This window comes from Castor canadensis, chromosome 8 (genome assembly GCF_047511655.1).
Source record: "Castor canadensis chromosome 8, mCasCan1.hap1v2, whole genome shotgun sequence".
Lineage (NCBI taxonomy): Eukaryota > Metazoa > Chordata > Mammalia > Rodentia > Castoridae > Castor > Castor canadensis.
The window spans coordinates 103,134,318-103,148,067 of record NC_133393.1 but is presented as its reverse complement, the minus strand read 5'-3'; the positions used below and the strand labels follow the sequence as shown (position 1 = coordinate 103,148,067).

General features: G+C 34.3%; 1 protein-coding gene across 8 annotated transcripts in view; it reads right to left on the bottom strand.

The window, feature by feature from the left end:
• Positions 1-13,750, bottom strand: part of Usp15 (ubiquitin specific peptidase 15) — a 132,392-nt gene that overhangs the window by 104,358 nt on the left and 14,284 nt on the right. For 7 of the 8 annotated variants that reach the window (XR_002213037.2, XM_020174968.2, XM_020174976.2 and 4 more), the window contains exon 2: positions 5,584-5,711. Coding sequence is in view for 7 of the 8 variants with exons in the window: in XM_020174968.2 (XP_020030557.1) it covers positions 5,584-5,711 (128 nt within the window). In the remaining variant the exon portion in view is untranslated. Of the gene's footprint in view, positions 1-2,857; positions 5,060-5,583; positions 5,712-13,750 lie in introns of those variants that run through there. The other variant, XM_020174977.2, reaches the window with a different exon arrangement.

Sequence of the window (13,750 nt, the reverse complement as noted above, 5' to 3'; positions counted from 1 at the left end):
AGTAAGTATTTCCATTTTAACTAGGCAATAAACCCAAGATGTTGAGTAACTTGCCCAAGGTCAGAATGAATTCAAACACAAATCTACTTAACACTCACTTGCTTTGCCATTATAACACACTGTCATGAAGAAAACTTGGGAAAAGGTTAAAAGTGAAGGCTTACATTCAGTTTTTTATAATAACTGAATTTAGGTAAATTACTTTATTATATACCAAAATCCAAACAGCAATTTGTAGTCAGTAGACAGATTAATATGATCAATTCATATTTTTGGGGACAAGAACGTATTTCTTACTTCTGCATGTACTGGCATATAATTGTTATCCAATAAACTGTGCATATTTAAATTATATTAACATTCTAAAATATCAAACGTGAAATTCTCACCACTAGTGAAATGATGAACCTATCCATCACCCCAAAAGTTTTCCAGTAGTTCTTTGCAATCTCTTCTTCCTGCCCATTCAGCTTCCAGTTGTATTCCCAAAAAAGCACTGATCTCTACTTTTCACAACTACAGACTAATTGTGATGTCTCAAATTTTACATGAAAGTAGTACCTGTTACTGTAGACAAAACTGCATTTTTAGAATCTTATAAAAAATAGTATATCTTTATTTCATTCATCATATGTACTTATTTTGAGATCCATCCATATTTTTACCTGTCAACAATTCATTCCTTTTTAATCGCTGAGTCAGATTTCATTATCATTCAGGTATGTGATGGGCACTTGGGCTGTTCATCATTATTTATATTACAAAGAACACTGTGCAAACATACATGTACAACTTTTCATATGGATAAATGCTTTAATTTCTCTTGGGTAAATAGGTGTAATATTACTGGGTACTATGGTAAATGTATGTTTAATTTGAATTCAACTTGCTCAATATCCTTGCCAACATGTGGTAAGCATCAGTCTTTTAAATTTAACAATTTAGTACATGTGTAGTGGTACCTCAGTGTGGTTTGTTTTGTTTTGTAGTGCTGGAGATCAAACCCAAGACCTAGTCAAGTGCTCTACCACTGAGTTACACCCCCTATTGAAGTTTTGATCATCATTTCTTTAACACTAATGAGGCTAAGTACCTATACATGTGTTTTTTGAAAACTCAGTGAAGTATTTGTTTAAATCTTTTGACTACTTTATCCACTGGACTTTCTCTTCAAAGTGGGTTTTGTTTCACTGAAGTGTGAGATGCTTGGTATGATTTGAATGATTTTAAAAGAATTGAGACATGGCCCAGAATATAGTATATCTTCATACACACCTGAAAAGAACTGGTGGAGTGTTCTATAAAGGTCAATTCAGTCAAGTTGATTAATACTGTTGTTCAATTCTTCTTTAGGCTTTAGGATCTGGATGTCCGTTTCCCTCCCCAGATTGGGGAGCTTTGACCATTTCTTAAACCCTTCTGCCCGTTTTGCTTTTCTCCTTCTGATAATGCACATATTTATTCACTTGAAGGTGTCCCATGAATTACTAGGCTTTACTTTTTAAAATTCTTTTTCTCCTCTGACTGTATAAATTCTAAATGGTCTGTCTTCAAGTTTACCAGTTTTCCTACTTGATTAAATCTGCTGTTGAAGAACTCTAGTGAATTTTTCAGTTATTGTATTTTTCAGCCCCAGATTTCATTTAGTTGTTCTTTACAAGTTCTTTGCTGATAATTTCATGTTATTAATTTTTTTCCTGATTTTGTTCAGTTGTCTATATTTTCAAATAACTCACTGAGCTTCTTTAAAACAATTACCTTGAATTTTCTATCAGGTTACTCGCAGATCACCATTTCCTTAAGGTCAGTTTCTAGAAATTTAAGGTTGATGTCATGTTTCCCTGATTTTTCATGTTCCTTATAGCTTAGTATTGGTGTCCATGCAAATGAAGAAGCAACCACTCCATCTAGTCTTTATGGATTGGTTTGGACAGGGAAATAACTTCACTGATGAGCCTGGCTAGAGTTTCCGGGAGTCTCTAACTTTGTCCATGCATGTCTTTTTTGTACCTGTACATGTAGATTCTTAATTAGAGGGATTCATTCACTTAATTTTTTTTTTTGTCTGGGAGCCCATAATCTCTTCTTCCCTTTACTGTTTGACAGGCCAAATTGCTGGAGGTGCACTCAACTTCTCTCCCTCCTCTCTGTGAAGAAACTTTGAGATTTAAGCCCTTTTCTATTTTGCAGAGCTTTGCTGAGTATAGGAAGCCACTTGCCCCTTTGCCTTTATTCTAACTGTCCATAGCAAACTATATTGGTTCCAATAGTACACGGGGTAAGATGAGACAGAAACCAGCCCTTTAAACAGCACACTAAAAGGATGGGACGTTGGCAGCACACTCTGCTCATCTTCTCTGGGGACAAGTATCCAGTTCTGCATCTTTTCTCAATATTGCAGAGCTGTGGCAGCTGCAGCAAGCCACTTACTCCTTTTTCTTTTCTCTTAACTTCTAAGGCACCCAAATGATGTTAGTTTGGACAGACAGTTTAGATTAGAAAAAAACCAGACTCTCAGCTACTACACAGAAAGGACTAGATGCTGGAGTGAAAAGCCTCAGGTTCTCAGCCTTCTTTCAATTTCACCAAGCCTTCTGCTTCAGCAACCACTCATCTCTTTTCCTTTGCTAACTGTCCTCAGGCATTAAAATTATCCTGATCCATTTACTGCTCTGTGCCAAGTGAAACACCTGGTCTCTTGGGCAGGCAACACATTAAAAGTTGGGAAGTTAAACATATGCCTTGCTTTTCTTTCTCCAAAAGGGAGATATTTTGGACTTAGACAATCACCTTGATGCTAAACTGTGCCAGTCTTGGAGAAGGAGATCATTTGGGTAAATAAAATTGTTCTTCTTACCTGTTTCAATGTGGGTGTTCTCAGTATTTTGTTCATCTGGAGCAGAGCAACTTCTTAGCTGGATCCTGGACTTCCCAAAGGTACTGTGGTCCATATATCATTGTCAAATCAGTGTTTCCATGGGGGAATAAAGAATTGGACTTCCTACTCTATTGTCTTGCTGATGTCACTCTTCACATATTTAAATCATGCCCTCAGGTAGATATTAAGGATAATTATGTTCTTTTGATGAATTCTCCCATTTAGCATTGTGAAGTGACCTATCCCTCATAATGTTTTTTGCTCTGAAACTTAATGTTTGATATTAATATGGCTATTCAAGTTTTATTGCAACTTTATTTAAACCACAGTGGTTTAAAACAACATCCATTTATTTTCTCACAGTTCTGTGGGTGGGTAGTTTAGGTGGGTTCTTAAGTGGGTCCTTTGTGTAGGGTCTCTCAAAACTGAAGTCAAGATGTCAGCTGTGCTGGCTCTTATCTGAAACTCTGAGAAACAATCATCTCCCAAGACCATTTGGGTTGTTGGCATAATTCAATTACTCTAAGGTACCCAGTTCCTTGCTGGCTCTCTGTGTCTCAAGAGGCCCCTTTTACCTTCAAACCAACAATGATGTGTAGAGTCTTTTTCATGCTTGAATTTGAGTTCTCCTGCCACTAGCTAGAGACAATTCTCTGCTTCTAAAGGGTGTATGTGATTACGATAAACCCACCAGGATAATCTCCCTTCTGGCTTTTGACATAATCAGGAGAACAGCATCTAATCCTATCAATTCCATCCCAAGGAATGAAGATTATTCAAGAATGAGGATCATTGGGAGGTCATTAGAACTTTGCTTATAATAGCATGACTTTTTTTATCTTTTTTTTTTCACATTTTTTGTTGTTGCATTACTGTTATACTGGGGAGTAAAATGTGACATTTACAAAAGTTCTTATAATATATCAAGCTGAATTCACCCCCTCCACCATTCTCCTTTACCTCACTTCCCTCCATTCCTAGAATAGTTTCAACATGTCTCATTTTTCCATTTTCATACATGAGTACATAATATTTCCACCACATTCATCCTCCTACACCCTTTCCTTATATCCTCCCCCCTCCCACTGGTACCAGCCCCCAGATAGGATCTATTTTATCTTCCTATTCTGTTTTTGAGAAAAAGGCATTTTTGTTTGTTTAAGATAGTTATACAAGGAGTTACATTGTGACATTTCCATGTATATATGTATTATAACCCAAATTGGTTCATCCCCTCTACTTTTCTGCCTTAGTTCCCTTCTTATGATGATTTCCACAGGTTTAAAAATTCTTTATTCATTCTTGTATTTGAAGTACATCAACCATATTCACCTCTTAATTTCCTTCTTTTACCCTCCCTCTTTCATATGGGACCTCCCCTTAGCATGACTTATTTTTCATAACATTGTTTGTGTTTGTACTGGGCCTATATTCCACATATGAGAGAAAACATGTGGCCTTTGGCTTTCTGAACCTGGCTAATTTCACTTAAAATGATGTTCGCCAGATCCATCTATTTACCTGCAAACAACAAAATTTCATTTTTTATGGCTGAATAAAATTCTGTTACATACAAATACTACATTTTTCTTAATCTATCAGCTGTGGGGCATCTTGGCTGTTTTCATAGCTTACTAATTCTTTTCCATCTCTTTTAACCTACCTGTGTCTTTACACTTAAAGTAGGTTTCTTGTAGACAATTGATAGTTGTCTTAATTTTTTATCCAATCTTGCAGTCTTACCTTTAGTTGCTGTTTGCAATCAAAGTGATTATTCTGAGTTTGGGCTTAAGTCTACCATCTTGTTTTTATCTCATCTGCTCTTTGTTCATTTTTTCCGCTTGTTTAGGGGAGAATTTTTTTTTAAGACTCATTTTGGGTCATATAAATAAGAAATCATTTTGGGTCATAAATAAGTATGGGAATGTTGGTAAATACTGATTATATAAGGATAAAGCAAGAATCAAACAATGTAAACATTGTGGTCCCCAGTTTAAGAACATTGTATATCCATTAGGAAAAACAACATGTGATATAGCATTTCCTCCAAACAAATTACAAAGACAGTGTTTTGTAATTTATGTTCTTCATCTCAAGGTTTAAAAAACCTGAATCATATCATAAATGAAAAAGAAAATTTGCCATAATATATAATAATAATTATATTAAATTTGATTTAATTAGTCAAATCTATAATATAAATACATTTCTTTTTCTTTCTTCCTTCTCTCCTTCCCTCCCTTCTTTCCTTCCTCAGAAAGACCATTTTAAAGCAAGCCTCAGTGTCATTCCACCACTAAGTACTTCTCTAGTACTTGAGAAGTCTTCAAAAAAGGTCCACTTTTACTGAAACACAACACCACCACCACACATAACACAATTAATACTAATTTCTTTCTTTTTCCCTTTCCTTCCCTCCCCTTCCCCTTTTTTTCTGTCCCTTCTTTCCTTTCCCTCTCTCCCTCCCTTTTTTCCTTTCTCTCTTTCTCAAACAAGGTCTCATTATATAGCCTAGGTTGACCTTGAACTAATGATCTTCTTGCCTCAGCCTCCCACATGCTGGAACTACAGGCATGCACACAATGTGAGGCTCCTAAGTAAATCTCTAACTTATCAATTTATTTACATTAACTTTTTCCATATTACATCCATTTGTATTTGCACATTTGAAATTTACAACTTGACTGAAGGAAGAAAATAATGACCTTTGAGAAGTCCACAGTTGTCAATCGGTCCAGGATACACATTTTGATCTCCCATCTGATATTTGTCCCAACTGTCAAAGCCAACATATTTTTTCCACTGCTTGAACCAGCGACTATCTACTAAATACCTAGAAAAGAAAAGAAATTTGTTAAGAAAATTATCTGGAAATACAAGAATAGCAGAAGAGCAATCTATTTTTGATATTTTGTATTAAGGAACATCCCTATTTCAAAGGATTACTGTGAATACTGTATGACATTCAGTACTTAGAAGAAAAATAGCAGGTATTCTGTAGAAAGCATTATTCTATTGTTCTCTTAAGTATCTATTACTTGAGGGCAAGTATTGACATAAACATTTAAAAAACAATCCCTAACAGCAGTTTACAAAGCATGGAAAAGGAAATAACAAAAATTCAAATAATTATAAGAATCAATCAAAACAAATTTTAAAATTCAATGTAAAATAGAAATATTAAAAGTGACTCTACTAAAAACTTACAAATATAGTATGTTTATTTTATATATTGTGATTTTAGGAAAGAAATACTTATTTACAAAAAATATTTGCAAATAAGTTAATCAATTTGAACTTTTTTTAAACTTTAAAAAATTTTATTTATTTAATTATAAAATAAAGAACTCTTAACAGTTGTTTCTTTACCAATAACAATAATATTATCACTGGTTGTTCCTCATACAGTAGTAAAATCTGGGGCATTTTCCTTACATTTAACCAAGTTCAATTGCAAGCGAAATCAAAAGTAAAGACTAATGAAATGTTTAATGTTCGTGTGTGTAATAATACAGATTTTTCTGAAGATCTTCAGTCTAATGTTTCTGGGCCTACCACATACAGCACTAGAGGAAAAAAACCCACAGTTATGTCTAAAAATAGCAAAAGGCACCAACCTAACAAAACCTCCATAATTCTTAAAGAATATTCATGAGCAGCTTAATTCTTTAAAAGTGGGTATGCAGAATTATCTATCTACCAGTACTCCAAATCCACTGTCAGGGTTATGCAACTGAAAGCCCTCACATTGTGGAATTTAAGATGAGAAAAAAGAATTGAGGCAGTAAGTCTAAGAAAACCATTTTCTAAAATTATACTTGGTTGAAAGTCACTAAGTTTTTTTAGACTCTTCCTCTCTTCCAAATTGAACGAGATACTCAGACATTTTATTTGCCTTTTTTTAAAACAAATGTCACACTGAGACATTTCCTCTACTCCATTCACCTTCATATCTATCATTGTGCTAATCTCATAGTGCCTTAACTACTTTTATACCGATACTGTTTGAGCAAGTTCCTCTAGATTGTCTTTACTATCTATTGCCATTTATTTTTTCATATGAATTTTAGAATCAATCTATCAGGTTCCACAAAAAAACCTAAAGATTTTAGTTGGAATTGCATTAAACTTATAGACTAATTTGGGGGAACTATCATTTTCACAATGCTGAGTTTTTTGATCCCACAAGAAGGGTATATATCTCCATTATTTAGGAATGATTAAATTTCTTTCAATAAATGCTATCATTTTTCCCATAAACTTGTTAGATTCATTCTTAGAAACTTCAGTTTTCCTATGTGAATTTTACTTACAATCATTATATTTTATTAGTTTGTAGCTGACGCATAGAAATAAGTAGTTTAAAATTTAAAAATTTTTAGCTGATATATAAAAACACTACATATTCATAGAGTATCATGTGACATTTTAACATATGTGCATATTATATAATGCTTAAATCAGGGCAAACATTTCCTCAAACTTTCATTATTTCATTACAGTAAAAGCATTCAAAGCCCTTTCTTCTAGCTTTATGAAATACACTTATCTATCTATAGTCATCACAGTGTAACAACACACCAGAACTTCTTACTCCTATCTACTTAAAATTTACTACCCACAGATCAACTTCTCCAAACCCTCCTTGTCCCAACCTCTAGTACCCACTATTCTACTCTCAACTTCTATGAGTACAACTTGTTAAGATTTCACATATGAAGCACTCCTGGGCATAAACACAAAGGAATGTAAATCAGGATACAATAGAGACACTTGCACACCCATGTTTATTGCAGCATTATTCACAATAGCACACTATAACAACAGCCCAGTTGCCCTACAACTGATGAATGGATTAAGAAAATGTGGGGTACATACACAGTGGTGTATTTATTCAGTCATAAAGAAGAATAAAATTATGTTGTTTGCAGGTAAATGGATAGAACTGGAAATCATCATGCTAAGTGACATAAGTCAGGTTCAGAAAAGCAAAGGTTGCATATTTTCTCTCATATGTGGAAGACAAGTGAATATATACTTACATAAATACAAACATGATCATACATACGTATAGAGAACATGTTTGCAATAGTGGGACTGTTTGATGGGTCTAGGGGAAGGAGGGAGAGGAAAAGAGAATGACGAAGTGTGAATAATACTGAAATACACTGCATCTGTGTAGGAAGATGGTATAATGAAGCCATCTTGAATAATAAGGGGTAGGGAATACAGAGTAAGGGAGAAATAAAGGGAACTAATATGATTAAAATATGAGACATTCACAGGTGAAATACCATGGCAAAACCCTTTTGAACAATGAAAATACACTTAAAAAAAAAACGAAGGACAGAAATGTAAAATAGTTCCTGTTGGGGTGTTTGGGGGGGTGGGTACTAGTGGGAGGAGAGTGGGTAAATGGAGAGGGTAAGGAGGGTGAATATGGTCGATGTACTTTACATACTTGTGTGAAACGGAACAATAAAACCTGCTAAAATTGTTTTAAGTTGGGGGAGGGGAGAATGACAGTGGGGGTGAACCTAACCAAGATACATTGTAAGCATAATGGAAATCAGTGAAAATTGATACACACACAATGTGAAATTGATAGCACAGCTGATATATGCTAATAAAAATGTTATAGAAAAATTTCACATATGAGATCATACAATATTCTTTTATGTACATAGCTTATTTCACTTAACATAATGATCACTGGCTCCATGTATGTTGTCTAAAATGATAGGATGTGGCATAGTGTTTCAAGTGACAGAGTACTTCCCTGACAAGCATGAGGTCCTGAGTTCAAACCCCAGTACTGCCCCCCCAACAAAATTATCTAAAAATGACAGGATTTCATACTTTTTAATGGATAAATAATATTTCATTGCATATATGTACACATTTTCTTTATTCATCAGTTGGATACTGAGATTTCTTCCAAGAAAAAATTTTAAGTGATTTATTTCTCACCTATCAGCTTCCCGAACACCTAACAGTTCTCTTTTGTTGGAGAATCCCTTAAATTTTTCTATAAAAAAGTTCACGTTGTTGCTGCAAATAACACTTTGCCTGTTTTCTAACTTCTTTCCTTCATTTTTTTTTGTCTAATCACTAAGACTTCTAAAAAAAAATAAGTGAAAATACAAAAATTTTTGCCTTGATTTTAATAGAACTATCTAATGTTTTTTTCATTAGGTAAGATAATATGGTATTGGTTTTTAGTAAATACTGCTTTCTTTATTTGAAAAGTTCCCTTCTCTTTAACACATGCTTAAGACTATCCTGATTAAGTGCTGAATGTGTGAAAATTTTACCAAGATTTTTTTTCCTTTACTTTGCTGAACAAAATTAGGGTAGCTATTCCTCTTTAATATCTAAAAAAGTAGTTTGTAAGGACAGGGTTTAATTGTTCCTTAATGATTTGGTAGTACTTGTATGAAAAGGTGTTAGAATGTGATATTGTTTGGGAGGACACATTTTGATCTCCAGTTAATTTCCTTAAATATTGATTAGATTTTGACTTTAAAATGGAGAGACACATTTCCCAATTAGTTTTCCTAAATCACCAATGACTTATTCATTAAAATAGAAATATGGACATTAAGGTAACAGATAAATGTCTCTTGTAAAACTCAGCAAGCACCACGGCCCTGAGTTCAAACACAAGTACTCAACTCCCCCTCCCAAAAAGAGATTTTCATCACCCAAAGTACTTAATAAATCCTTTATTTATCCTGGAGTTTTGGACTTGGCAGTATCTATCTGTTACTATAACATTTCTAGATCAACTCTTTCTCAAATCTTGAAGTGACTATTTTCTATACAATGATATAATGATAGGAGTCTTTCCCATCTGATACTTAATTTCTTTCAATACTACCTTCATTTTTAAAAGGGTATGATAGTTCTTCCACAGGCTAATTATACTTTATAGAATTTTATAGCAATGAAACATCAGGGAAATAGAAATAATAGGAATATCTATTTTAGAAATAATGTAAAGTCTCACTAGGCATATCCAAAAAAGACAAGATTAGATTAAGTACATAAGCAAATGAAAAGATTTCAAGATCTTTACCATAAATTTGTTACACTGTAAAATCTCTACTCATAAATCTCTAAAGGGGAGAATTCAAGTATGATATATTTGATACACTGTAAGAACCTTTGTAAATGCTACAATGTACCCACACCCAGCACAATTATTTAAAAAATCACCACAAATTTTTTTCCCAAATATCTATATCCTCAATTTGAACTGATAAAGGCCAGGAACAGAATCAATAAATCACAAAGATTACAAATAAGTGTATAAACCCCTGAATTGATACAGTCTCAATAGCACTCTTAACCCTCATACTGTTAGGGTCTGGATGGGTCCAATTTTGAGTTTCTTTGTTATAACTATGACTTTAGAATGAATTCTAAAAATCTTTAACATTGCCTCAAAGGTCTTGTATGATCTCTATCTACTTCTTTAGTCTCAGCTGGTACTACTTTTCCTTATACTGAAATCTAGCTACAAAAGCCTTCTTTCAATTCCTCAACATGCTACTTTCTGCCTATGGCTCCACCTAAAATATTCTTCTATTCACTCCAGCACACACAATGTTATGATACGACTGTTTGTATTGCCTATAAAATTCATATGTTAAGGTGCTAGCTCTCAAGATGATAGTATTAGGTGATAGTATGTGGGAAGTGATTAGGTAAAAAGGGTAGAGCTCTATTTAATGGGATTTGTGCCTTTATAAGTGAAGTCCCAGAGAAATACCTTGTGTCTTCCATCCTGTAAGGACATTATCTAGAAGACACTAACTTTGATAGAGAAAGTGGGTCCTCACTACACACCAAACCTTGCCATTTCAGACTTCTCAGCCTCCAGAACTATGAGAAATAACTTCTCTTGTTTTTTAAGCCACTTATAATGGTACTTTGTTTTGGCTACCTGAATGGGCTAAGGCATATAGTTAACTCTGATAAATTTTCATCAATCAGCCTAAATAACACTTCCTTAGGAAATACTTCCCTAAGTCCCTCCTCCATTTCCTCTGAGACAGTTTGGAAGAGGAAAAAACAAGATGGTAATCTCAGTCTACTAGATAGCAATACTCTATTAGATTTAGAAATTACTTTTGTTTTTTTGCTTTTTGAGACAGGGGCTCTCCCTATAGCCTAGGCTGGCTTTGAACTTGGCATGGACCCCAGGCTGGCCTCAAACTCATGATCCTCCTGTCTCAGCTGGGATTATAGTCCTGCAGCACCATGCCCAGTTTAGAAATTACTTTTAAGAACAAAATTAGTAATGTTTAAGTTCTTAGTCTTGAGCCAGAGAATACTTCTAAGCACTGACTGATTTATTTATTTAGTTACCCAATGAGTTAAGTATTATCACAATTTCATAGAAGGAATACATAGGTACACAGAAGTTAACTTCCCAAAGGCCACAAAGTATAGCAGGTGTGGTAAATCAACTGTGATATTGGCATAGAGAGAAGCAAAAAAGACCAATGAAAATAACACAAAAAAAGAAGAACCAGACTTGAATATATATGGAGACATGACATGTCAAAAGCATCATTACACACTAATGGGGAAAGAAAAACTATTAGTGAGGATGTGGAACAATGTATTCAAACTATTAGTGGGAATATAAAAGTGGTATCTATTGGCTATGGAAAACAGAATGGAGGTTCCTCAAAAAATTAAAGCTAGAACTATTCAGTGTATATGTGTATATATATATATATATATATATATATATATATATAATATATATTCAAAAGAAATGAAATCATATATGCACTGCCATGTTCACTGCAGCATTATTCACAATAGCTAAAATATGGAAATAACCTAAATGTTCACCTACAGATGAATAGATAAACACAAATACAATGCAGTACTATTCAGCTTGAAAAAGGAAAGAAATCCTAACATATGAAGCAAAATGGATGAACCTGGAGGATATTATGCTGAATGAAATAAGCCAGTCACAGAAAGACAAATACTGAAATATTCTACTTATATGAGGTATATAAAATACTCACAGAAATAGAGTAAGATGGTAGTTGCCAGGGGCCAGGAGAGGGAGAAATAGAAAGCTGCTGTTCAGTGCATATAGTTTCAGTTACACAAGATGAGTAACGTTCTAGAGATCTGCTGTACAACATTGTGCCCACAGTAAACAATACTGTATTGTGCACTTAAAAATGAAGGACAGATTTTATGTTGAGTTCTTATACAATTAAAAAAGCCCTGACATACTGGAGGCCAACTTGAATAAAATGAAAATTACAGTGTATGTTTAAGCACTATTTCATACATAAGCAGGGCCAGAACTAGGGCAAAGCAAGTGAGATGCCTAGGGACCATGAGAGTGAATGTCTTCTTAAATTTTGTACCTTAAGTGCCATGCCCTAGTCCTAACTCTGTCTGAAAAACACTAGTGAATATTAAAATATATATATATATATATATATATATATACCACCTGTACTGAGTCCACAGGAATGCATAAACACACACAATTCAAAAGCTACCCAACTTCACCATGTGTGTTATGAGCCACACACTCCACACATCTGTTGTTAAAATTTCCTGGCAGATTTTGAAAAATCATCCTTATACTACTTCACAGTAACTCATAAGGTGTAGTACTTCTGAATCCCAAACAACAGCAAACTTCATCTTTTAAGATAAAAGGTTACATTTATTGTGGCATCTACGTATTTCTTAACCATTTAACATATGTAAAAGTATGCTACCATTTTTATTTGTTTTAGTTTTTTTGGGGGGGTGGTACTATGAATTGAACTCAGGGCTTATGCTTGCTAGGCAGGGGCTCTACCATTTGAACCACTTGCCAGCCTCTCTATTTTTTTTTATTAATAAAAACATGTCATCAACAAGGCTTAGTGTTATACTCTGACCCATTTTTTCTCATATGTGATTTTTGCATAGCAGGGTGATTTTTAGGAACACAGGCTATTTTACTACAGAGCTGTACTCAAAACAAAATACACACGAAAAAAGTAAATGTGAAAAGCAAAAGAATAAATTTTACAAAAGATATAAGGAAATGCTATTACCTTAGAATATAGAAAGAGTTAAGCAAAATATTCCTTTTTTTTTTGGTATTACTGGGGATTGAACTCAGGGCCTCACACTTGCTAGTCAGGCGCTCTTACACTTGAGCCACTCCATCAGCCCTTTTTGTATTGGTTATTTTTGAGACAGGGTTTCACCTTATGACAGGGCTGGCATGGACTGCAATCCTCCTATTTGTGCTTCCCTGCATAGCTGTGATGAAAAGCACACACTACTGAGCTCAGCCATTGGTTGGGAGGTCTCTCAACTTTTTTGCCTACGCTGGCCTTGAATGGCAATACTCCAGATCTATCTCTGCCTCACAAGTAGCTAGGATTACAGATGTGAGCCATCATGCCCAGCAAAGCAAAGTATCTTAAAGAAACAGGGTGATGAACTTGCCAAGGTTAAAACTTACAGCTCTGTTCAACAAAAGACACAACATTTAAGAGATAAAATACAGAAGGTACAGGGGGGCTGAGGGAAGGGATATTTATATTGCATATAACCAATAAAAGTTTAGAATATGTGGGAAAACACCTTTAAATAAAAAAAAGGAAAAATGGGTAATTTCACAAAATAGGGACTCAGAATGACCTCACGAGAAGATGCTCAATGTTATTATCAACAGTGAAAACACAAGTTAACGCCACAAAAAGATACCATACCATTTCCATGATATTGGTGAGTACACAAGTACATACATGAACACTAAATGTGAAGAAGACGTGTACTAAGAAGAATTTTTATACTGTTAGAAGGGAGCTGGGACTCAAGAACCCT